General features: G+C 42.4%; 1 protein-coding gene across 1 annotated transcript in view; it reads left to right on the top strand.

Annotated features, from left to right (window-relative positions):
- Window positions 1–23,123, top strand: part of CNIH3 (cornichon family AMPA receptor auxiliary protein 3) — a 69,314-nt gene that overhangs the window by 44,651 nt on the left and 1,540 nt on the right. The window contains exons 2-5 of the mRNA XM_075204325.1: window positions 1,083–1,151; window positions 7,617–7,664; window positions 19,820–19,932; window positions 20,979–21,122. Of these exons, the coding sequence (XP_075060426.1) occupies window positions 1,083–1,151; window positions 7,617–7,664; window positions 19,820–19,932; window positions 20,979–21,122 (374 nt within the window). The remainder of the gene's footprint in view (window positions 1–1,082; window positions 1,152–7,616; window positions 7,665–19,819; window positions 19,933–20,978; window positions 21,123–23,123) is intronic.

Below are 23,123 nucleotides of genomic sequence, written 5' to 3' on the forward strand. Positions count from 1 at the left end.
TGCATACCTTGCTGGACTGTGTTGGTTCTCCTCTGGAGTGTACTATCCGCTGAGTCTATTGCCATCATTGACTGTGTTATCTTATGCCGGATTACTTCAAGAGACTTTCTATATTGGCAGTGTTGTTCAGTCATTTATACATTTATATTGTGCATATTACTGTGGATCAAAGTCAAGGTGCCCGTGTATATATTGTGTTGCAGTCTCTCCCCGGGCACCTCCTCACATATATATTCAGTAGTACAACTTGCTAGTGGCAGACCACTGACTCCTGTTTACAGTTTCACCTGTTCCAGTATCCTCTCACATAGCAGTGGTACAACTTGCTAACGCAGACCACTGACTCCCCGGATACCTCCACTGGGATTCCATTCCTTCACTCTGACAGCGGTACAACTTGCTATCCGCAGACCGCTGACTCTCATCACCTCCTCGTTTCTGTTGGACATTCCTCCTCACTATAGCAGTGGTACAACTTGCTACCGCAGACCACTGACTACCTTCACATGTCCTTTGTCCATACAGTTCCTCGTGTATTACTACCTCCATATTGCCAGTGCTGCTAGTCATAGACTTTCCTGAGCATCTCATCATCTGCTATTTCCTGTTCCGTGATCACCCTGCTACCAGAGTACCATATTACCACCTATACTGCTCTGGTAAGCCTATCACCTGGTGATCCCTGGGTAAAGACTCCTAGTGCCCGTGACATGCCCATAGCAACCAATAAGATCCAACGGTCGTTATTCTAATACAGTAGAAAATGAGAGCAAACATCTGATAGGTTTTACTAATCAACTAAACGTATAGCACCTATTCTTTACAGTGACCTGTACCACAGTTTTTGTTAATATCCCACATTATTTTCATGGAATAGCAGATAATGTTTTAATTTAAGGGAAAAAAAATGGAAATTTAGAAGAGCCATGGACTGTATTCAGTCATTTAAAGAGGGCTTTGGAAATAATTCAGCAGATGCTTTGATGGTTTATAATAACCATGGTAAGACTGGCTCCTAAAATGCATTGATATCCGCTGCTCGGCACTCAGAAACCCTCTTCTCTTCTCATCATGTTTTGCAGATAATTGCCTTTGATGAGCTAAGAACAGATTTCAAAAGCCCAATTGATCAGTGTAATCCTGCACACGCGGTAAGTAGCCCCAATCACTTCCTTGGCAAACAATGTGTTTCCTCAACGAGAATTAATGGTTTGTTTCATCGTTTACAGGTCAATGTGCAGAGAATTGTACATGTCATTAACAGGTCAACGAACAGCAATAAATCTATAATCTTGTGTCTGAACTGTCATGTTGAGTAAGAGCGAAAGGGAGAGACCACCTGTGGTGTGATGTCCCCTAAGTGATTGTTAAGATAGAATATTGCACACAGCAGAGACAGGCAACCTCCAGCTGTTGTGGAACTACAAGTACCAGCACACTTATACCAACCAGAAGTCAGTAGAAATCTGACATCCTAATGACGGGTACTCTGATTCACCGCACCAATAGTATAGTGTAAAATTTGTAATAAAATTGTTAGTAATTTTATTGTATTATATCTAGAAATAAAGTTATTCAAGTAACATTACATAGATACATCGGGTCTTATCATGTCTGAACGCAACTTTAAGTATTGTGTTTAAAAAGATCATGCAGCTGGTGCATCGTTCCACTTGTACTTAAATCCAAGGGTATCTCAAGATAAATTTCCATTTGAATCTGTAAATCATCATCACCATTTATTTATATAGCGCCACTAATTCCGCAGCGCTGTACAGAGAACTCATTCACATCAGTCCCTGCCCCATTGGAGCTTACAGTCTAAATTCCCTAATACACATACACACACACACACACACACACACAGAGAGAGACTAGGGTCAATTTGATAGCAGCTAATTAACCTACCAGTATGTTTTTGGATTGTGGGAGGAAACCGGAGCACCCAGAGGAAACCCACGCAAACACGGGAAGAACATACAAACTCCACACAGATAAGGTCATGGTCGGGAATTGAACTCCTCCTCATCATCAACATCAACATTTATTTATATAGCGCCAGCAAATTCCGTGGCGCTTTACAATTGGGAACAAACATTTATACGACAATACTGGGTAATACATACAGAAAGAGAGGTATTACCCCAGTGCTGTAAGGCAGAATTGCTAACCACTGAGCCACCGTGCTGCCCACAATGTGAATATAAGGACGTTCTGCCGTGCCGTACGAGTACACAAATAACAGACTGTATAAAACTTTTATTTTTATAATATATTAAAATAACAACTGCTAACAGTATAATGCATTTAAAAAAAGAATTATTGTTAAATATACTGTATATATGCGAACTCACGCGAGGTACATTACATAAACGGACGTTTGTCTGAACAGGAACCTGGTCCATCATTTTTTGCCATTTGCTTTTCTATCAAGGAAAGTAGTAAGACATTGATTATAGCATTTAAACTCAGCAGAGCGTTCAATGTCTTTTCTAATACTGTAAAACGCGAGGTAGTTACAGAGTGACAGAATGCGGTATCGCAGTGAGATGACTGGTATATCAATCATAGCAGAGAAACATTGTCCATTTACTCTACAAAGAGAGAAAAAAAAATCAATGCAGGAAATGTGTTACAAATATGATTAAAAACAAGGTTATTTTAAAAACTTACTTAAGTCATTTAAAATTATTTTATTGAGCCTTTTGAAGTTTTGAAAAGAATTATAGAACAATATTCTCATTATTACATTTTTCCTTAGGGAGTCTACTGTTAAGTGTTAAAATAAAGATCCAAATCAGAGATTTATTTTTGTAATACAATGTGATGAAAGTGGGAGAAGGTCTGCAGGATAATGGAGATAACAAATCATTAAGTGCATAAAGTACAGCGGTGAACTCTGTAATCATGTGTCAGAGAGGATGACTGTGCCAGGCTGAGAGTCAATAAAGGTTGTACAATGTCTTGAGCTTTGTTAAATTCCTTGTGACGGGAGACATGTGCGATGCTCTGTAGTTGTTAACTAGGATGAAAATTGATCTACGAAAGAAAAGCGTTGCACACCGTCTCACCAGAGCCTCCCGAACTTAGGTGGGGGGAGCAAAGGCTAAACAAACCTTGAAAATATAATTTTTAAAAGCACAAAATGTATATTTAAACAACCATTACACCAGTGGGGTTATTGTAGTGTTAGATGCATTTTTTGACCGAAAAGACACATGCAGTAATGGCAACAGTCATGATGTCACTGCCTCCTTCCTTGACCGTCATCATGACAGCGGTCGGGACACTCTCTGTACAACGCCGCCTCCTGGCATTAGGGGACAGCCGGGTGCAAGAAAAAGTAATTATTAATTAATTATTAATTATTCATTATTAGCCTCCTGTGGCTAACATCTCTGCCACACTATGATTGGCCAGTTTAGGTATTTAGGGCTTAGCCTTCCTGACGGTTTTAGCGTCCTGCGTGCTGCACATCTTGCTGTCCTGTGTATGCTTTGCTGCTTGACCTGAGTCTCCGTTGTGACCCTTGGCTTTGTTTTTGGATCCTGTTGTGCTCTGTTGACCCTGACCTTTGGCTTTGTCATTGGAAATCCCTGCTCACTGCCAACCCTGACATTTTGACTTGTCCTTGACTGCTCTGCCTGGTATGGACCCCTGACGCTGGCCTTCAGCTTCAGTCTTGGCTTCCACCTCCTATGCCAGCTGCGCTACCGCCAAAATAGATAAACTTTTACTACGCAAGAGCTTAAGATCTGGGGCATCCAAGTATCTGCGCATAGGCAAACCGAGGGGGGGGGGGGGAATTCCTAGTGCCTGGAGACCTCCTTCCAAGCCTGGGGCACTGTATAATTGAGGTGGCTGGACCCTGCCCCCGCTTCACACGGCTCTGCTTGAAAAGGGAGAGCTGCGTGTACCTAACAGTAGTGCACGCAGCATTGCCCATGTATATTATAGGGATAGGTCAAGTTGGAGAGCAGCAAAGCACTGTCTAATATTATAGCCACACCCCCATGCATGCTGGTCACGCCCACTGGTGGCGTGGTGTGGAAACCCCCCTCTACAAATCCTGCGTTTGTCCCCGCTGCGAGTACATAAAGTTCTATGGGAATGCCGGCTGCTACAGGTGAAGACCTCTACAGCCTGTGTTCTAAACGTTTATCTTGGTAGCCGATAGCCCTAACAGTAGGTAACATTGATTAGATACATAAGAGAAGAGTTTATTCCTGTACTTTATATTATACACCTTTATCAATGTTCCACAATTTCGTCTTCATTCACTTTTACCAAAACAGAATGCATTTTACATTATGACTTCTCAAGCATATCATCATACAAAGATTTATTATTTCTTTATATCATTATCAAAATATTTATTATTATTTCTCTATGTAATTCATCCAAGTTTATGACATAAGTAACAACTCTGATTTATTTACAAACTTTACTTTTTGCAGAATATTTATACAGGTGCTGGACTAATATAGGGGAAACAATCACTATGTGATATGACTGCTATCTACTAGCTGTAACCTATGTGGTTTACGTGAGTTGTAAGTACTGTGTCACAAGCAGATCTCATTATCCCCCAGAACAGATTTAGAGGTTTGATACGGCAGCTTTTCAATTGCTACCATAAAATATCTTTATACCTCAGATTTCAGAGGATCGTAATGATGTATCATTGTGAATAGGAAGCACAATAATTACCAAATACAAACATATATTTTAGGAAACTCGTTACTGTTGTTTAATGCAGAAAAGCTCTTTCTACAGAGATATCTTTGAGAAGCGATGTTTGTGGATTGAAGTAGTTCTGTTATCTGGGTCAGAAGACGACTAGAGATTAATATATAAAACTACAGGAGTAATCTGGTTATTAGAAGTGAGTGCATACACCTGGATATATTGTGGCCCAGTATTACAACCAGGGATTATATGGTATTATAGGTCCAGAAATTAATAGTCACTCTGAGGCCTTTTGTATATCCATCAGTCACATTGATTTAGCCAGAATTCCCGGTTTATAAATTCACATTAAGAACATGTTGGATTCAGAAGCATATTTCATCATCATCATCATCATCACCACCATTTATTTATATAGCGCCACTAATTCCGCAGCGCTGTACAGAGAACTCACTCACATCAGTCCCTGCCCCATGGAGGCTTACAGTCTAAATTCCCTAACACATACACACAGACACAGACTAGGGCCAATTTATTAGCAGCCAATTAACCTACCAGTATGTTTTTGGAGTGTGGGAGGAAACCTGAGCACCCGGAGGAAACCCACGCAAACAGGGGGAGAACATACAAACTCCTCACAGATAAGGCCATGGTCGGAAATTGAACTCATGACCCCAGTGCTGTATGTTTAAAGCAATATGCACATTTTTTTTAATTCCGATTGGCAAAACCCGAAAGTTCTACTTTTGTAAGGCCGCGCCCCCCAATTTCTACTTTCTGTACTGCTCGTCTGCTGGAGATCAGGCTGTAAGTGACAGGAATGGGGGAAACCAGATAAGTCCGCTGGTGATTAAAGTATAGAAGGTTTAGGACCTACCGCACCAGTGGGTATTATCAAGTCAATAACTTAACCTTCTTGATAAAGTATTAAAATCTTATGTCCCACTTATCTTTCTAGTTGAGATAATATATATAGTTATTTTTGTCTTACTCCTGGATAATATTTATAGTGCTTTATGCAGAAAATGAAAAAATTATCCTTTGAAATCGAACACACCTGGATCATACTTGCCAACATTTCCTCACTGGCTTCAGGGAGATCCCGGGGGAGGTGGGCGTGCGGGGCGGGGCTAAGATGACGCGACGTTTGCGTCATTAAGCCCCCACCCCGCCACTTATCTATTGCGGGGGGTGAGAACTGGGAGGTGGCCCTGCTCTCCCGAGAGCCCGGGAAGTCTCCCAGAAATACCGGAGTCTCCTGGACATTCCGGGAGAGTAGGCAACACAAAATTAAATCTGGCTGCCCTATATAAGCTTTGGGTACTCAGCCCTTTTATTCTATAATGCGCTTATTTGTAATTTCCTGCTAGAATAGCTTAAATAAAAGACAGCCACTGTTAGTTACCCGTCAGAACAGCATTTGTTATAATTCCAAAAGTGAGACATCAGATCACATTATTAGTGTGAATTATTTACAGTCTGCCATTTGTTTTGCATCGCCTCTCTAAATCATCTAGTTCATTAATGGTTGGCGTTATGTAAGTCTATATTATTAAATATGTGACAGTTATATTTCTGCTGCTGCTCAGATTTTATATGATTTATACCACAAATGTCAGCACGGTGATTTAGGGTTTAGCACTTCTGCCTCACAGTACTGGGGTCATGAGTTTGATTCCCGACCATGGCCTTATCTGTGTGGAGTTTGTATGTTCTCCCCGTGTTTGCGTGGGTTTCCTCCGGGTGCTCTGGTTTCCTCCCACACTCCAAAAACATACTGGTAGGTTAATTGGCTGCTATTAAATTGCCCTTAGTCTCTCTCGGTCTGTGTATGTTAGGGGATTTAGACTGTAAGCTCCAATGGGGCAGGGACTGATGTAAGTGAGTTCTCTGTGCAGCGCTGCGGAATTAGTGGCGCTATATAAATAAATAGATGATTATGAATTGTCTATAGATCGCGCTGTTTAATTTTTTTACTGTGGGAATCAGCCCCGTGTAAATCCAGTCTGTCCGTGCCTGAATAAATGTACATTACTCTTATCCCAATGCTAGAGGGGAAATTGTATGTAATTAGTGTGTGTCTTGATCCCCTCAACGCCCAGCGTTGTGTAAATAAAGGATAATGATCATGATTAGAGGCAGCAATGGAAGGAATGGGGGAAACCAGGTAAGTCTGCTGGTTAACTGGTTATGGGTAAGTCCCATCAGTGAGGCCCAGCCAAAAAATACAATGGAGCTGTCCTCTTTTGACAATTTTGACACTTTTCACAGTACCTCCAGGTAGGTGTTCAATGAGTGGACCTCGGGTGGGGGACATCCGCTGAGAACCCCACCATTATCTGATTGCAGCCATTGTTACCATTAGTAGGAGCAGAATGCTTTGTCCTCTGCCTTCAGTCAAGCCCGGACTGGATGTGTGTGATGAACAGTGCAGCTGATTGGACAGAAGCTGCAGCCAATCACATAAGATGCCGTGTTCCTTTCATGCTCCCCATAAACGCACATTAGGCACCATGGTCCTGTTGTGTTCTGCTCCTCTTCCTAGTACCAGTGGTTGCAGTCAGTATATTTGCCGGAGTCACAGACCAGGGGGTAAATGTATCAAGCTGAGAGTTTTCCGGTGGGTTTGAAAAGTGGAGATGTTGCCTACAGCAACCAATCAGATTCTAGCTATCATTTTGTAGAATGTACTAAATAAATAACAGCTAGAATCTGATTGGTTTTTCAAACCGCCGGAAAACTCTCAGCTTGATACATTTACCCCCAGGGTGAGCCACTACTAAAGAAGTAAGACTATATGGGAAAAGTATCAGCCGTCCACAAATATGAATCATTTCTTTAAATTGTAATAACATTTCAGTAAGTTATAAACAGTTGGCTGTGCAACGGAGCTGTCTCACTAGTCACACTTTCTTATTCTTTCACAGAGGGAACGGCTTAGAAACATCGAGCGGATTTGTTTCCTCCTCCGCAAGGTGGGTGCATTGTTGTCCCATATTCTTGGCATGTGAGCCTTGTTAGGTATTGTGCAATCTGAGCCATTGTTTACTGTATGTCAAGTGCTGAGTGTCAGACGGTATAAACAGTCCAATCGTTTCTTCTGTTCATCCGGTAAAAGTGGTGAGTGGGATTACACCTGTATTTATTGTTGTTTTTTTTAATGACCTTAAAATAATATACACTATAATAGATAGCAAGGTCACATTCACTGCCTATACCATCCTCAGCCAGGAAAAGGCAGGGAAGGATCACTCTGAGAGCCCTGCGTAACTTAGAGATCCTTCACAATATTATTCAGGATGAGCTGACAGATGCATTGTCCTCTACACACTGGCAGCTATGGTGAGCACAGCGTAATTAGGGGTTATTGATCTCTATGAAGACCCATCTGTCAATATTCACTATATATATATATATATATATATATATATATATGTCTCAAAAAGACAGTTGTTGTCAGCGCTTATCCTTTACACTGCATATCTGTGTGTATCTGGCAAAGTGAATACATGAGGTATTGGTTCATATTTTGATCAAAATATTTAAGCCTGCATTCCATCATCAAGGGTACCTCATTACATGCAGGTCCTACACTAACCTATATACGTCAAACACCATTAAAATGCAGTTAAAATCAGATGCACTCACCTCCCAGGTATAGGGGCTTACATCTAGCAAGGGCTGACTTGTGAGCACACCAGAAAAAGGTCTTAAAAAGGCCTGATAGACAGCTGCTAAAACAACATGTTTTTGTACTATTGTATTGAGTTTCATTGATTCTATCATTTCTCTTGTCCCTTACTCAGGGGCGAGCTGGGCCAGGGGGCAAAGGGGGGCGTATGCCCCCCAGGCTGGACAAAAAAAGATGATTTTGGGCCGGTCCCTAGTCTGTACTTGGTGGCTGGCCCCTCCCCCGGGACCAACCACCTTCTCTGATTGCCCACGGATCCTAAAGATCCATCCCCCTTCCCTCCCTTCTACTATGTGATACGCTCTCTATTTCTGTCACATGGGGCGCGCACCATGTGACAGGTGCCGTCCCATGTGTGACTACACAGCGTGTGGGCGGATGGAGCTAGGTAAGTAGTATAGTATATTTAAGTGTGTGTGTGCGCGCGTGCCACTAAATGAATGTAGTGTGTGTGTGTGTGTGTGGGCCACTAAATGAATGTAGTGTGTGTGTGTGTGTGTAGGGACCACTAAATGAATGTAGTGTGTGTGTGTGTGTGTGGGGGGGGGGGGGGGGCACTAAATGAATGTAGTGTTTCTGAGGGGGCCAGTAAATGAATGTAGTGTGTTTGAGGGAGGGGGTCTTAATTTAACTGTGGAGTGCAGGTGGGGGGCAATTATTGTGCTATTCTATTTGTGGGGTGATGGTGGGGCAATCCCACCTGTATAGACATGTTGGATTGTCACCTAGATAATCAGAGGTTAACACACATTTTCAAATATAATATACTTCACTACCAGAGACTCCTTAAATCTAGATAACAACATTATAAACCTCTGCAGGAAAAAATAGAATACATTGTGTTCATATATTAAATCTACAGGGTACAAAGTGTTCTCTAATTACTACTGTATTAAAAAAAAAACAGCGAAGGACTAGAGTTGATCACGTAGTTCCCATCACTCATAACAATAAGACGCCATAGGAAGACTGCGTGTTTCCAGCTGAGGACTGCACTCCCGGAACAATGGCTGGAAATCATCCCAGAAACAGTCATTTCCATCTTGTTACTGTAACAAGGACCTAGACGAATATAGTAAATGCTGAGTGCTTGGTGCTGATTGTGTCTCTATTGCTATTATATTTAATATTTAATAGGGCTGTGCTTTAAAGACAGCTAAACCCCCCCCATTTTAATTTGCATATTTGAATCATAAACATAAAATGAATCGTGCACACTCTCTCATGCAGCTAAAATGTAATGTAGTCTCCAAAGGGATAGGCAGCGGTCCGGTCATAGTTGCTGTTACCTCAGTAGCGCATCTCGGAGAAAAAGGGAAAGAGATATCCCTTCTGATAGAAGCTAAATCTCCGGGGAACAAATCGGTAGCCGATTAGTACAGTCTACAGGCTGGGGTCAACTTTGTATATTAGTCTGTAGATGTGGCTTAGTTTTCTATACCAGTCCGCATATTGGGGTCAACTTTGTATACTATCCAGAGGTTGAGAATGTACTAGTCACTGTTTTATATACTGGTCACTATTTTTGCACACTAGGTCCAAAATTGGGCTCATCTTTGCACACTAGCTACAGGAAAGGTCTCTGTTTTGAGCACTAGCCACCAGAATGGAATCAGCTTTTTATAATAGTTACCAGAATTTTGTACTGAGAGCAATGGGCTTGCAGTAATACCAATTAACTATTTTTGGGTCTATGCTTCTCCATAAGCACATGTACAACTCACACTTTGGGGTATATTTACTAAACTGCGGGTTTGAAAAAGTGGAGATGTTGCCTATAGTAACCAATCGGATTCTAGCTTTCATTTATTTAGTACATTCTACAAAATGACAGCTAGAATCTGATTGGTTGCTATAGGCAACATCTCCACTTTTTTAAACCCGCAGTTTAGTAAATCTAGCCCTTTATCATCTCTCATTCTGGTGCTTTGTTTGAACATTGCCATGTATGTTCCATTGCATTTCAGTGATACTAGGCAGCTCCAAAATGAATTCTGCTTATTCTTAGCAACAATTGCAATTATTCTGAGACTATTAAATAACTTTGTCCTTGAGTCTTCTTCTAAATCAGTAACCCCCGACCAAAGTGTTTTTGTTTACTCTGCTAGTTCTTTGCCCGCTCCAGCCTGGCGTAGTTTATCAGTTGTATGCCCGTCTCATCCTAGTAGGGATTCCATAGCGAAACCCACACTTCCTCAAAAAACGAAGTGTCCATTAGACTCTGCATTGATGTGGTCCTAGAGCCCCTTCCCGGTCCCCTCGCTGCTACTTAATACCGGCCACTGGATAACACTATTTGATAGGAAGACGTGTACTGGAGACAAGTTTGGAGATTCAGACATCTGGGAATGTGGCACTGAATCACACAAGAGCAAACACACTCAATGCAAAGCTCCTCTTCTAGCTGCTAAGACAGTTGACATTTTCCAGCACGTTTCCTTCTCCAGTTTTTTTTGTATATTCTTCTGCTCAGCAATACACAGCCTTATATATTAATGTCAAATAGTAACTTTATATGCTCCTTAAACAATGTGGGTTGAGCAACAAACTGATCAGCAAATAACTGTAATTTAGCTTTCCCTTTTTTGTGCTTCACTGAAATAATTTGTAAATATGTAAATATGCTCTGCTTTGGGCAAACAAAGCTACGGTGGGCAACAGGCAGATCGGAATAGAACGGGGACAGCCGACTTCTGCGTCACTCAGTGCAGGGCGGACACTCGGCATGAGCGGAGGAGGAGGGCGGGCACTGTGTACTCCCTCCTTGTTTTATGTGGTCCCTTTGATGGCTAGAAAGCATCACTGGTATAAAGACACCATTGTATTAAAATTGTATCCTGTGCGTATATTAATTTTTAATTGTTCTAGAAGTTAGACAAGTGATTCTTAAATGTGACCAGGGGGTAAATGTATGAATCTCCGGATTCTTCATCTCCGGCGAGTTCAGCGTCTTCAGTGCTTAAATTTAAAGCGGCGCTGCCTTGTAAAGCTAAACTTCCCTTTACAAGGCAGCGCCGCTTTAAATTTAAGCGCTGAAGACACTGAACTCGCCGGAGATGAAGAATCCGGAGATTCATACATTTACCCCCAGGTGGAGTTTTTGATCGGGGATAAAAGAGAATAATAGGTCTGGGTTAAGCAACTAGCATATACAGATATAATACTATCAACCTTTTCATGTTTAGCCAACAAGGTCATTGTTATACAGTACACTGGAGGAAAATGTATCAAGCCGAGAGTTTTCCGGCAGGTTTGAAAAGTGAAGATGTTGCCTATAGCAACCAATCAGATTCTAGCTATCATTTTGTAGAATGTACTAAATAAATGATAGCTAGAATCTGATTGGTTTTTCAAACCCGAGGGAAAACGCTCAGCTTGATATATTTACCCCCTAGGCACCTTCCCCACAGGGAGCCAACGGTCCCCAACCACCATGGGGGAGGTCACTCAGGGGTAAGCATTATCAATTTCCAACCTATCACAAGCCCCTAATCCGCCCACCACTGTGGGATTATTGAATAGGATAAAATCTGTGTTTTTGACTCTTTGGAGGAGTGGATTAGTGACTAGGAACTGCGCTTCTGCACAATATGTCTCATGAACCATGAACATTTGCTGCACTAATCCGTGTACGTGTCCTTAAAAACAGATGCAACAGTGCAACAACAGACCAGCAGCAGGTGCATTGTCAACAGTAACATTTGTGCTGCACCAACACATTTTTCTACATTTGAAAATGACCCTTCCAAACTGCTATGGGTAATAGTGTCTCTAATGGCCAAATTGTTATGGAAAATGGTAGATTACCTTGTAAAGTTGGCCACGGTGCAATATCTGCAACAATATATTTGCCCCATATCACACAGCTCATAATACCAAAATGAGCCAGATAATACTTTGAACAAATTTGAAAGGGTATTGCTAGTTGCCTGTAGGTGCAGTCGTTGCTAGTTGCCTGTAGGTGCAGTCCTTGCTAGTTGCCTGTAGGTGCAGTCCTTGCTAGTTGCCTGTAGGTGCAGTCCTTGCTAGTTGCCTGTATGTACAGTCCTTGCTAGTTGCCTGTAGGTGCAGTCCTTGCTAGTTGCCTGTTGGTGCAGCCCTTGCTAGTTGCCTGTAGGTGCAGTCCTTGCTAGTTGCCTGTAGGTGCAGTCCTTGCTAGTTGCCTGTATGTACAGTCCTTGCTAGTTGCCTGTTGGTGCAGTCCTTGCTAGTTGCCTGTTGGTGCAGTCCTTGCTAGTTGCCTGTTGGTGCAGTCCTTGCTAGTTGCCTGTAGGTGCAGTCCTTGCTAGTTGCCTGTATGTGCAGTCCTTGCTAGTTGCCTGTAGGTGCAGTTGTTGCTAGTTGCCTGTAGGTGCAATTCTTGCTAGTTGCCTGTAGGTGCAGTCCTTGCTAGTTGCCTGTATGTGCAGTCCTTGCTAGTTGCCTGTATGTACAGTCCTTGCTAGTTGCCTGTTGCTGCAGTCCTTGCTAGTTGCCTGTTGGTGCAGTCCTTGCTAGTTGCCTGTATGTGCAGTCCTTGCTAGTTGCCTGTAGGTGCAGTTGTTGCTAGTTGCCTGTAGGTGCAGTTCTTTCTAGTTGCCTGTAGGTGCAGTCCTTGCTAGTTGCCTGTAGGTGCAGTCCTTGCTAGTTGCCTGTAGGTGCAGTCCTTGCTAGTTGCCTGTAGGTGCAGTCCTTGCTAGTTGCCTGTAGGTGCAGTCCTTGCTAGTTGCCTGTACGTGCAGTCCTTGCTAGTTGCCTGTATGTACAGTCCTACTCCCACCACATTTAAATGATGGTGGAGGGAATTTGGCTGCTTGGTCCCAGGAGGGGGGTCGCAGGTACAAAGTAACGGGGCCTGGGCCAGCTTATGAAGTGGGAGTAGCCACCTAGCTGGTATGACTGCGCCTCTTTTGGCGGCTATGGAAAGGACTAAAAAGTTGTTGTATCAGGTCCCAAAATTCTTTTCGGTGGAACTGGTTGCACCTTGTCCAATTGTGTGGCCCACCCGGACATTGATCATGTCCCTTTTATGCTAGGGACAGTTTAGATTTAGAAGCAGCAACAAAGCATCTATCAGACATGCAGATTGTCCATATAACACACTTCATGTTACTTTGCCTACTGAATGCCTCTTTAAAACTATTGTTTCCCAGTGATAGGGACACAATTATCCAGTTAACACAATGCATTACGTTAATGTTCTGTTACCAGCGCACACTGTAATTATCCCTGCCTAGTTGGCGGGCCATGTTTTATTCATGGACATATATTTGTGGAACGCCGGGAATGTAAAACGTCTTTCACTAGCTGCCCGCGAAAAATGTGTCAGTGCTATTGACACGCCATCAATATTTAATGTAGACTGTAGGAAGAGCAGCTATGTACCCGGATTGGGGCACTGTGGTGTGATGGCGCACAGTCCTGTCACTGTTGCCTGGATGTGACTTTGCAGGGGCTGCAGCGGCAGTGAAAGGGTTAAGATTGTCGCGGCACAATATACTGTTTTTATCTACGATAGCTCTGCTGGCTTCTGTTAAACACTGAAATCTTATTTCATGTGCTAATTAATTGTTAACTGTTAAAAAAAGGACATTATTGTAATATATACATACACTATATGGACAAAAGTATTTGGCCACAACTGTTAATTATTGAATTGAGGTGTTTCAATCAGACCGGTTGCCAGAGGGGTATAAAATCAAGCACCTAGCCATGCAGTCTCCATTTGCAAACATATTCCATGGTCAACTGTAAGTGATATTATTAGAAATTAGAAGAGTTTAGGCACAACAACAACTCAGCCACGTAGCAGAAGACCACATAAAATCACAGAGCGGGATCAATGACTTCTAAAGTGCATGGTGCGTAAAAGGCGCCAACACTCTGCTGATTCCACAGCTGAAGAGTTCCTAACTTCCACTGTCATTAAAGTAAGCACAAAAACGTTGTTGTAGGGAGTTTAATGGAATTGGTTTCTATGGCCGAGCAGCTGCATGCAAGCCTCACATAACCAAGACCAATGCCAAGCGTCGGATGGAGTAGTGTAAAGCACACCGACAGTGGACTGTGGAGCAGTGAAAACATGTTCTGTGCAGTTATGAATCACGCTTCTCTGTTTGGCAGTCAGATGGGTGAGTCTGGGTTTGGCGGATGCCGGGAGAACGTTACCTGTCTGACTGCATTATGACAACTGTGACGTTTGGTGGAGGAGGTATAATGGTATGGGGCTGTTTTTCAGGGTTTGGGCTAGGCCCCTTATCTCCAGTGAAGTACAATCTTAATGCTTCAGCATACCAAGTCATTTTGGACAATGCTATGCTTCCAACTTTGTGACAACAGTTTGGGGATGGCCCATTTTTTTTCCAACATGCCTGTGCCCCAGTGCACAAAGCAAGGACTACAAAGACATGGTTTGATGAGTTAGTGTGGAAGAACTTGACTGGCCCACACAGAGCCCTGACCTCAACCCCATCAAACACCTTTGGGATGAGCTGGAACAGAGATTGTGAGCCAGGTCTTCTCGTCCAACATCAGTGCCTGACCTCATAAATGCTCTACATAGTAAATGCCCACAAATTCTCACAGAAACACTCCAACATCTTGTGGAAAGTCTTCCAAGAAGAGTGGAAGCTGTTATCACTGCAAAAGGAGGATCAGCTCCATTAAGTATATGTATTTTGAATACAATGTCATTACAGTCCCTGTTGGTGTAACGGTCAAGCGTCCGAATTCTTTTGCCCATATAAGGTATATATAATGCTTTGAAATAATGTTACAAAAAAATTTCAAGATAGTTTCTCTCCTGTTTAATTGATGGGGAATCACTGTGTACAGGTGGCTGTGTTTCTACAAGAGCAACAGGTTGTATAAGATGTCCAATTTTCTTAGTTTTTGAGCAGAGCTGCATTATATGTAATAACTAAGAATAACTAAAAATATCACCTATGGCACTGCTCTGCTACAAAAACTCTATGACACTATGGGGTAAATGTATTAAGCTCTGGGTTCTTCAACACCCGCGAGTTCGGCATCTTCGGCATTTAAATTTAAAGTGGCGCTGCAGCATAGTGCCAGGGACAGTGAGAGGGTGGTTTGGTGGGGGAGGGGGGGGGGGGGGGGCTAGCACTTTGGAATTGCTAGATATGTCCCTTTAGGACAAAAAAACACCCCCGGAGCTGGCCATGCCTTCTTTCCCGATTCCCAGGCGGCCAATCATTGGGAGGTATGTGCTGAGACATACCAGCATTGTTACTACTTAAAAATGAGAGCTATAAGGGTTTCTGAGCAATGGAAGCAGAGTGGGGGCATGTTCAGAGCATGAGCGGTCCGAAGGGGCCTCGCCTCTGCACTTTAGAGGGGGGGAATCAGTGGCTTCAAAGGGGACGGGTAGACCCACGTAGCCCCACTCACCTCTGCCTCGGTAGCCACCCCACCTCTATTGTTACACCCCTGACCGCAAAGTTGTACTTTGTAACCTTCTTGTGTAGATGCTCTCAAAAGATACATTGGAATGCCGATGAATGTCACACAGCGTAACTGAAGTGCGTCTCCACCTTTGCCCTTTCTGTACGCCACTGGCATGTGTGTCCATCAAAGCGCAAGAGCCACAACTGTCAGATATGTGTGGTTGAAAATGCTGGCGCAAACTGAGAGCATGCGCAGCGCGACAAATGTTGCGTGAGATGTGTCATTAGAATGCGCAAATGCTCTCACGTGCAAATCTAAGGCACCCCCCCCCCCCCCCCACACACACACACACGGTATAACTGTGTCTATTTTCATGTACTATAGTTGGTAGTAGCGGTATAACTATATTAGGACGTATTCCAGGCTACCCACCAGCGTCTTCCTACTGCTAACTCTTAAAGGTCAGAATTTACACAACTAATTACTTAAACATCTAGAAAATTGAGGAGAGAAAGGTCACGCTCTGTCAGGTCTTTATTGTGCGTTTATTTTTATCTAACCATGAAAGTACATGTTTAAATGCATGGGGATCTGTTAAATATTTCATACCCTATGTTCCACGCATTCATCCGCAACAGTTATAGGTCAGTGTATCGTATCTAATTAGTAGATATAGAATTTGTATAATCCTCCCTTGGCTGTATTGTACACCATGCATGAACAGGCAGGTAATGAGATATCACAAATGACTTCATCATGTAGATTTCAGGCAGGAATGGGAGAGAATAAATCCCAGGGTTCTGCGGTCCATTGTCATATAATTGTACTGCGTCTTCTGATTACCTGAATGACTGACAGGGCAAAGACCTTATCTTGCACGCATGAAAATGATGACGGCCAAGCTGACCTGTTGCACCCGGTATATGACAGATAGATGGGAAGCTGTGCTGGCTGCGTAACCTGGGGTGTAGTTACTCATGTTGGGCCTGAGTAATTAAGGAAAGTAAAGCAAAAAAAGGAGTAAGTTTGCTCCTGGACAAACCATGTCACAATGCAAGGGGTGCAAATTAGTTTATTACTTTGCACATAAGATAAATACTGGCTGTGTTTTCATGTATCAGACAAATACTTGATAGCTTTATTTTGGCACTGAAATTTAAAGTTGATCTAGGACATGGCCTACCCCAACTATACACCTGCCATCACATTTTAAATTTACCTCTCCCCCCCTCCTCCAATGCAACATGGTTTTGCCCAGGTGCAAAGTTACTCCTTTTTTATGGTTTGCTCTCCTTAATGACCCAGGCCCATTGTCCCTACTTTTTTCCTGTTGTGTTACTATGGGCTAAATGAATGCATGAATTATTCTTTTTAACATCAGTTAATTAGCACTTAAAAGCTCACTGGTGTGTTTTTGCACACTGCAGGCCTGATGCAGAATTGGTTGCGAACTGGGCGTAATTTTGTGCTCAATAAAGCTGGACATAAAAATAGCATAATACATGCAATAAATGAATTCACTATTAGACATTAATATCACTTTAAAAAGTCTCTAAAGTGGCAGAAACAACTTCCTGTTTCAGGTACAGGGGGGAGGGGGGGGGGGGGTGGGGGTTGATTATAAATGCACAGAAAAGAAAAAGCACCAATCAGCACCAGCGGTGGGTAGGCAAGCACACATAAAGCAGAAATACAGACAAATGATCCAATCAGAGGAGAGACAGTGGAAGTGAGCTAGTTAAGTTTGCATTCAGCTCGTTGACAATACAGAGGAGGGACCAGCCGTTCTACAACCTGTGGCGGCAACTGAGACTCCGCCCCTCCTATCTCTCTCTCTCTACTGGTAGGTTAATTGGCATCTGACGAAGTTATGTAATAATATAGATTGTAAGCTCCATGGGGACACCCTTTAGTTGGATTTTCACTGAAGTCTAAATGAGACCCAAAGTTACTTAATCCTGAGGGATTGTTCCACTTCTGTCCATCAATCCATCATTTCACCCTATTGCACATGGACTATAGACAAGCCTTTGTAGGAGGGAATTACAATTTCTAAACAGGACAATGTTGAAGGGTAGAATATAAAAAGTGCCCCCCCCCTCCTCCAGGGTAGCGCAGCTTACAGATGATGGGAGAGGCTCAGTGTTCGCTGTAAGCTGTGTGCTTAGGAAATGATAGTGTTAAAAATGTAAAAATGTAACACAAATAATGTTCTGTGAAATCCGTTGTGCAGGGTTTTGCTGGACAGTAAACTTTTTTCTAACCTTTCATTTCAAATTCACTCAGTTTATAAGGAACATGGGAGCGGCTTCCTTTAATCCTGCAACGAGTGCTGTAGGCTGGTGTCACAGGAACGGTAATTAATACGGAAAATGCAGCATTCTGAAGCCCGAGTAATGACACATAACATTTGATCGGAGCGTTATTTCCCTGTTACATTTCTGTACAGAAGTTTTACAGCCTAAAGACCTGTGTGATAGAAAAACACCAAGGAATCTCTGTAGCTGTCAGATGAGTTGTGTACAAACCGTTCTTAAAGATAAACTCCAGCCAAAAATGTTAAAGATCTATCACACCCCCTTCCTGCCCCAGGTGGAAGAAACCACAGAGCTTACATATTCAGAAGGCATGGTGTTCCTGAATAAACTACTGTTACCTACAGGGGTAATAGTCACTTATCTAGGGTTTGATATCTTGGAAAACTGAATATATCAATTGGTGCAAATGTATTGATGAAGCTGATTGGACAGCAGGTGTCAAGTCATGGCAGGGGGGCAGATTTATTAAAAAATAAAAAAATAAAATATATTTTATATATTATGAATGCAATTGCTAAGAAGCTAGTTAATACGGCAAGAAAAACTTCCCAACATTTTTCTTAATCTTTGCTACAACACACTTGGAAAATCCTAATCTATAGGACAGTAAGTACTAAAGTCTAAAAGCCTCTAATTAGAAGTGGTTCACTAGTTCGGGTGATTGTCATCATCATCATCATCATCCGCTACTTACACCTACAAATAAAACCGCTTTTTCAGTCATATCTGCGATTACGTCCCAGTCTGATTCCGTGTGCAGGAATATGTGAAAAAAGAAGGTTCGCTTCTTTAAATTAATGAAATATGGTCCAGTGAATAAAATCATTGGAGAAAGTGCAGCTAGGACAGGGGTAGACAACCTGCGGCTCTCCAGGTGTTGTGAAACTACAAGTCCCAGCATGCTTTGCCAGTAGATAACCAGCAGATAGGTGGCAAGGCATGCTGGGATTTGTAAATTCACAAACACCTGGAGAGCCGCAAGTTGCCTACCCCTGAGCTAGGACTATTAAGACCACTGTGTATGTGAGAGCAAAATAAAAAGTTGTCCGGCCCTCTAAAGAAAACACTACGTGCCTGAGTCATTAAGGAAAGTCAGGCAAAAAAAGGACTAAATGCTCTCCGGGACAAACCATGTTACAATGCAAGGGGTGCAAATTAGTTTATTATTTTGCACATAAGTTAAATACTGGCTGTTTTTTCATGTATCACACAAATACTTGATAGCTTTATTTTTACACTGACATTTAAAGTTAATATAGGATATGCCCTACCCCAATTATAAATCTGACCTCACATTTAAAATTTACCTCCCCCTCCAATGCAACATGGTTTGGCCCAGGTGCAAACTTACTTCTTTTTATGCTTTGCTCTCCTTAACGACTCGTATGTAACATATGTGTCAGCATATACATTAAAAGGAGAATTTTGTGCACAATATAGCTATATTGGGATAAGCTCACCTGCCAATGTCAAGGCATCTCCTGTAGGTGGAAGAACAAAAATAGTTCAATAGTTACTTTATAGCTTTACTGAATACTTGCAGCAGTATTATCACTTTATACACGTTCTTTGCTCTTTCTCTTGCAGGTTTATCTCTTAGCATTTATAAAACCTGATCAGAAACAAGAACAGCTTCTTGGTTATATCACTGTAAAGTTACTTTATTAGACCGAGGAACAGTCCCGTTCCCCTCTTGTTTTATGCTCTAACTTTCCTTTTCTTTGACCGTTTTCAGCTGGTGCTTCCAGAATATTCCATCCACAGCCTGTTCTGTATAATGTTTCTATGTGCGGAGGAATGGTTAACGCTCGGACTGAACGCCCCCTTGCTCTTCTACCACATATGGAGGTTAGTGGGTCCTCTGTAAGCCCCTCCTCCCCTGCATCACATGACCTGAGGTACTCTGCACTTAAGTGCACGGTTCCAACATTCCAACAAACCTATTTGCTGCTCAATACAAATAAACAGAGGTGTGTCCACCTTTTGTGGACATTTCGTTTATTATTTCTAAATGTAATGGATTCATAGGGGTAAATTTATCAAACTGAAAAGATGTTGCCTATAGCAACAAATCAGATAATAGTTATCATTTATTTAGTACATTCTATAAAATGATAGCTAGAATCTGATTGGGGCAGCACGGTGGCTCAGTGGTTAGCTTTTCTGCCTCACAGCACTGGGGTCATGAGTTCAATTCCTGACCATGGTCTTACCTGTGTGTAGTTTGTATGTTCTCCCCGTGTTTGCTGGGTTTCCTCCCACCCTCCAAAAACTTACTAGTAGGTTAAGTGGCTGCTATTAAAATTGACTCCTAGCCTGTGTGTGTATGTTAGGAAATTTAGACTGTAAGCTCTAATAGGGCAGGGACTGATGTGAGTGAGTTCTCTGAATCAGTATGCTGATCTGGACTTTTGTTGATAAAATAATTATAGAAATGACATCTGAAGTAAGGTTGCCTAGGTGTGTAAGCTCTCTCTAGTTTGGAAAGAGCCCTGTGTGTTACTGACGACAACACACATGTCAGGGGCGCACGCAGGATTGCCAGGGGGGGTTCCCCCCCCTGACCAAAAAAAACCAACAACAAGAGAGAGAGCTGCTGCGCCCGCGCATGCGCAGCAGCTCCGTTTCGGCAGCGCTGTCCTATACAGCAGACAGTGCCGCGGCTGCTGTATAGTACAGTGCCGCTATGGTGGGCACTTAGTTAGCGCAGGGGAGGGGGTTACTGGAGACTCAGAAACCCCCCCTGCATGCGCCACTGCATGTCTGCACAGTGCATTATTTCCCAGTATTCTTACACCCACCATGTATTATGACCGATCACATTGTAAATGGGAAGGAATAAAGAACTGCTATACATGCCCTGTGTTTACATGACGTTTTCTATCTACCCTCAGGTATTTCCACTGCCCGGCGGACAGCTCAGAGTTGGCGTATGACCCGCCTGTAGTAATGAACGCCAGCACCCTGAGTTATTGTCAGAAGGAGGCCTGGTGCAAGCTGGCGTTTTATCTCCTGTCCTTCTTCTATTATCTATACTGGTAGGTTTCATGTCTTACTTCTGTGCAGCATGTGACGCTCTACACCCCAGGGTTCATCACACCCTGTGACGCTCTACACCCCAGGGTTCATCACACCCTGTGACGCTCTATACCCCAGGGTTCATCACACTTACACCTGCTTTTCATGCATCAATAAACACATCAGGGGTGTACAGTCATGTCCAAAAGTTTTGAGAATGACACAAATATTATTTTTCACAAAGTCTGCTGCCTCAGTTTTTATGATGGCAATTTGCATTTACTCCGGAATGTCATGAAGAGAAATCAGATGAATTGCAATTGAAGTCCCTCTTTGCCATGACAATGAACTTTATCCCATCCTCCAAGAGCAACTTCTCCCAACCATCCAAGAACAGTTCGGTGATGAACAATGCCTTTTCCAGCATGATGGAGCACATTTCCACAAGGAAAAAGCGATAACTAAGTGTCTCGGGGATCAAAACATCAAAATTTTAGGTCCATAGCCAGGAAACTGCCCAGACCTTAATCCCATTGAGAACTTGTGCTCAATCCTCAAGGGACGGGTGGACAAACAAAATCCCACAAATTCTGACAAACTCCAAGCATTGATTAGGCAAGAATGGGCGGTCATCGGTCAGTATGTGGCCCAGAAGTTGATTGACAGCTGCCAGGGCGACTTGCTGAGGTCTTTCAAAAAGAAGGGTCAACACTGCAAATATTGACTCTTTGCATAAACTTAATGTAATTGTCAATAAAAGCCTTTGACACTTATGAAATGCTTGTAATTTTACATCAGTATACATAGCAACATCTGACAAAAAGGTCTAAAAACACTGAAGCAGCAGACTTTGTGAAAACCAATACTTGTGTCATTCTCAAAACTTTTGTCCATGACTGTACAAACACCTACATATTTTATTTTCATTGCACATTACTCATTTCAAATGATTGTATGAGGTTTCGGTAACATAATGGGCTTCATTTAAGCACAGCATACTGATGGGATAGTATAGGAGAATACCTTGGAGCTTTAGCTTAAACTGATTTATACAGCTGTCCTAAATCAGTCCCCCGGTGTCCACTTTAGCTAGAAGTAAATATATTGATAATATTTATCTGATTTACTTATAATTTAGTGATCTGATGCTGCATTTTCATGAATATGAATTTAACCCACAAAACGGATACCTCCCCTTTAATATTAGAGAAAAGGGGTTACTTTATATCATTAAACTTGCAGAGTTGACGTCAAACTAGAGCTTTGTAAATTCTCAGTAACTGAATCAGCTTATGTCAACATTAGCCATATGCTGCCGTTAGTTATAATATTTACTGAAACAAAAGTCTATTCAGCATTTTCTCCAGAAATGTTCATTTTGCTCTAGTTTACAACTGTTGTGTGCAGGCAGCTAATTTTCTTCATTACAATGAGAATTTTACACTACAACTTTATATAAATACCACGTCTTCCTTTCATCATCATCATCATCATCATCATTTATTTATATAGCGCCAACATATTCCATAGCGCTTTACAATTGGGGACACACATAGTAAATTAATAAACAAACTGGGTAAAACAGACAAAGAGGAGAGAAGGCCCTGCTCGCAAGCTTACAATCTATGGGACAATGGGAGTTTGACACATGAGGCTATGTCTACATTTTGCATTTCGGTCCAGCCAGTCTGCAAAGGTAAAAGTGACTCATAAGCTAAATGATCCTGTCATACAACAATGTTGGTCAGGGGGTAGTTATCTTGTGTGAAATTGTGTAACGGGTGGTAACAGGGTAAGATAGTGAGGTTAAGAGGGTGGTTGAGGAATATTATAAGCTTGTCTGAAGAGGTAGGTTTTCAGAGAACGCTTGAAAGTTTGTAGACCAAAGGAGAGTCTTATTGTGCGAGGGAGAGAATTCCATAGAGTGGGTGCAGCCAGAAAAAAAGTCCTGTAACTGGGAATGGGAAGATGTAATGAGGGTGGATGAGAGACGCAGATCTTGTGCAGAACGGAGTTGCCGA

This window comes from Mixophyes fleayi, chromosome 3 (genome assembly GCF_038048845.1).
Source record: "Mixophyes fleayi isolate aMixFle1 chromosome 3, aMixFle1.hap1, whole genome shotgun sequence".
NCBI classification, from domain to species: Eukaryota; Metazoa; Chordata; class Amphibia; order Anura; family Limnodynastidae; genus Mixophyes; species Mixophyes fleayi.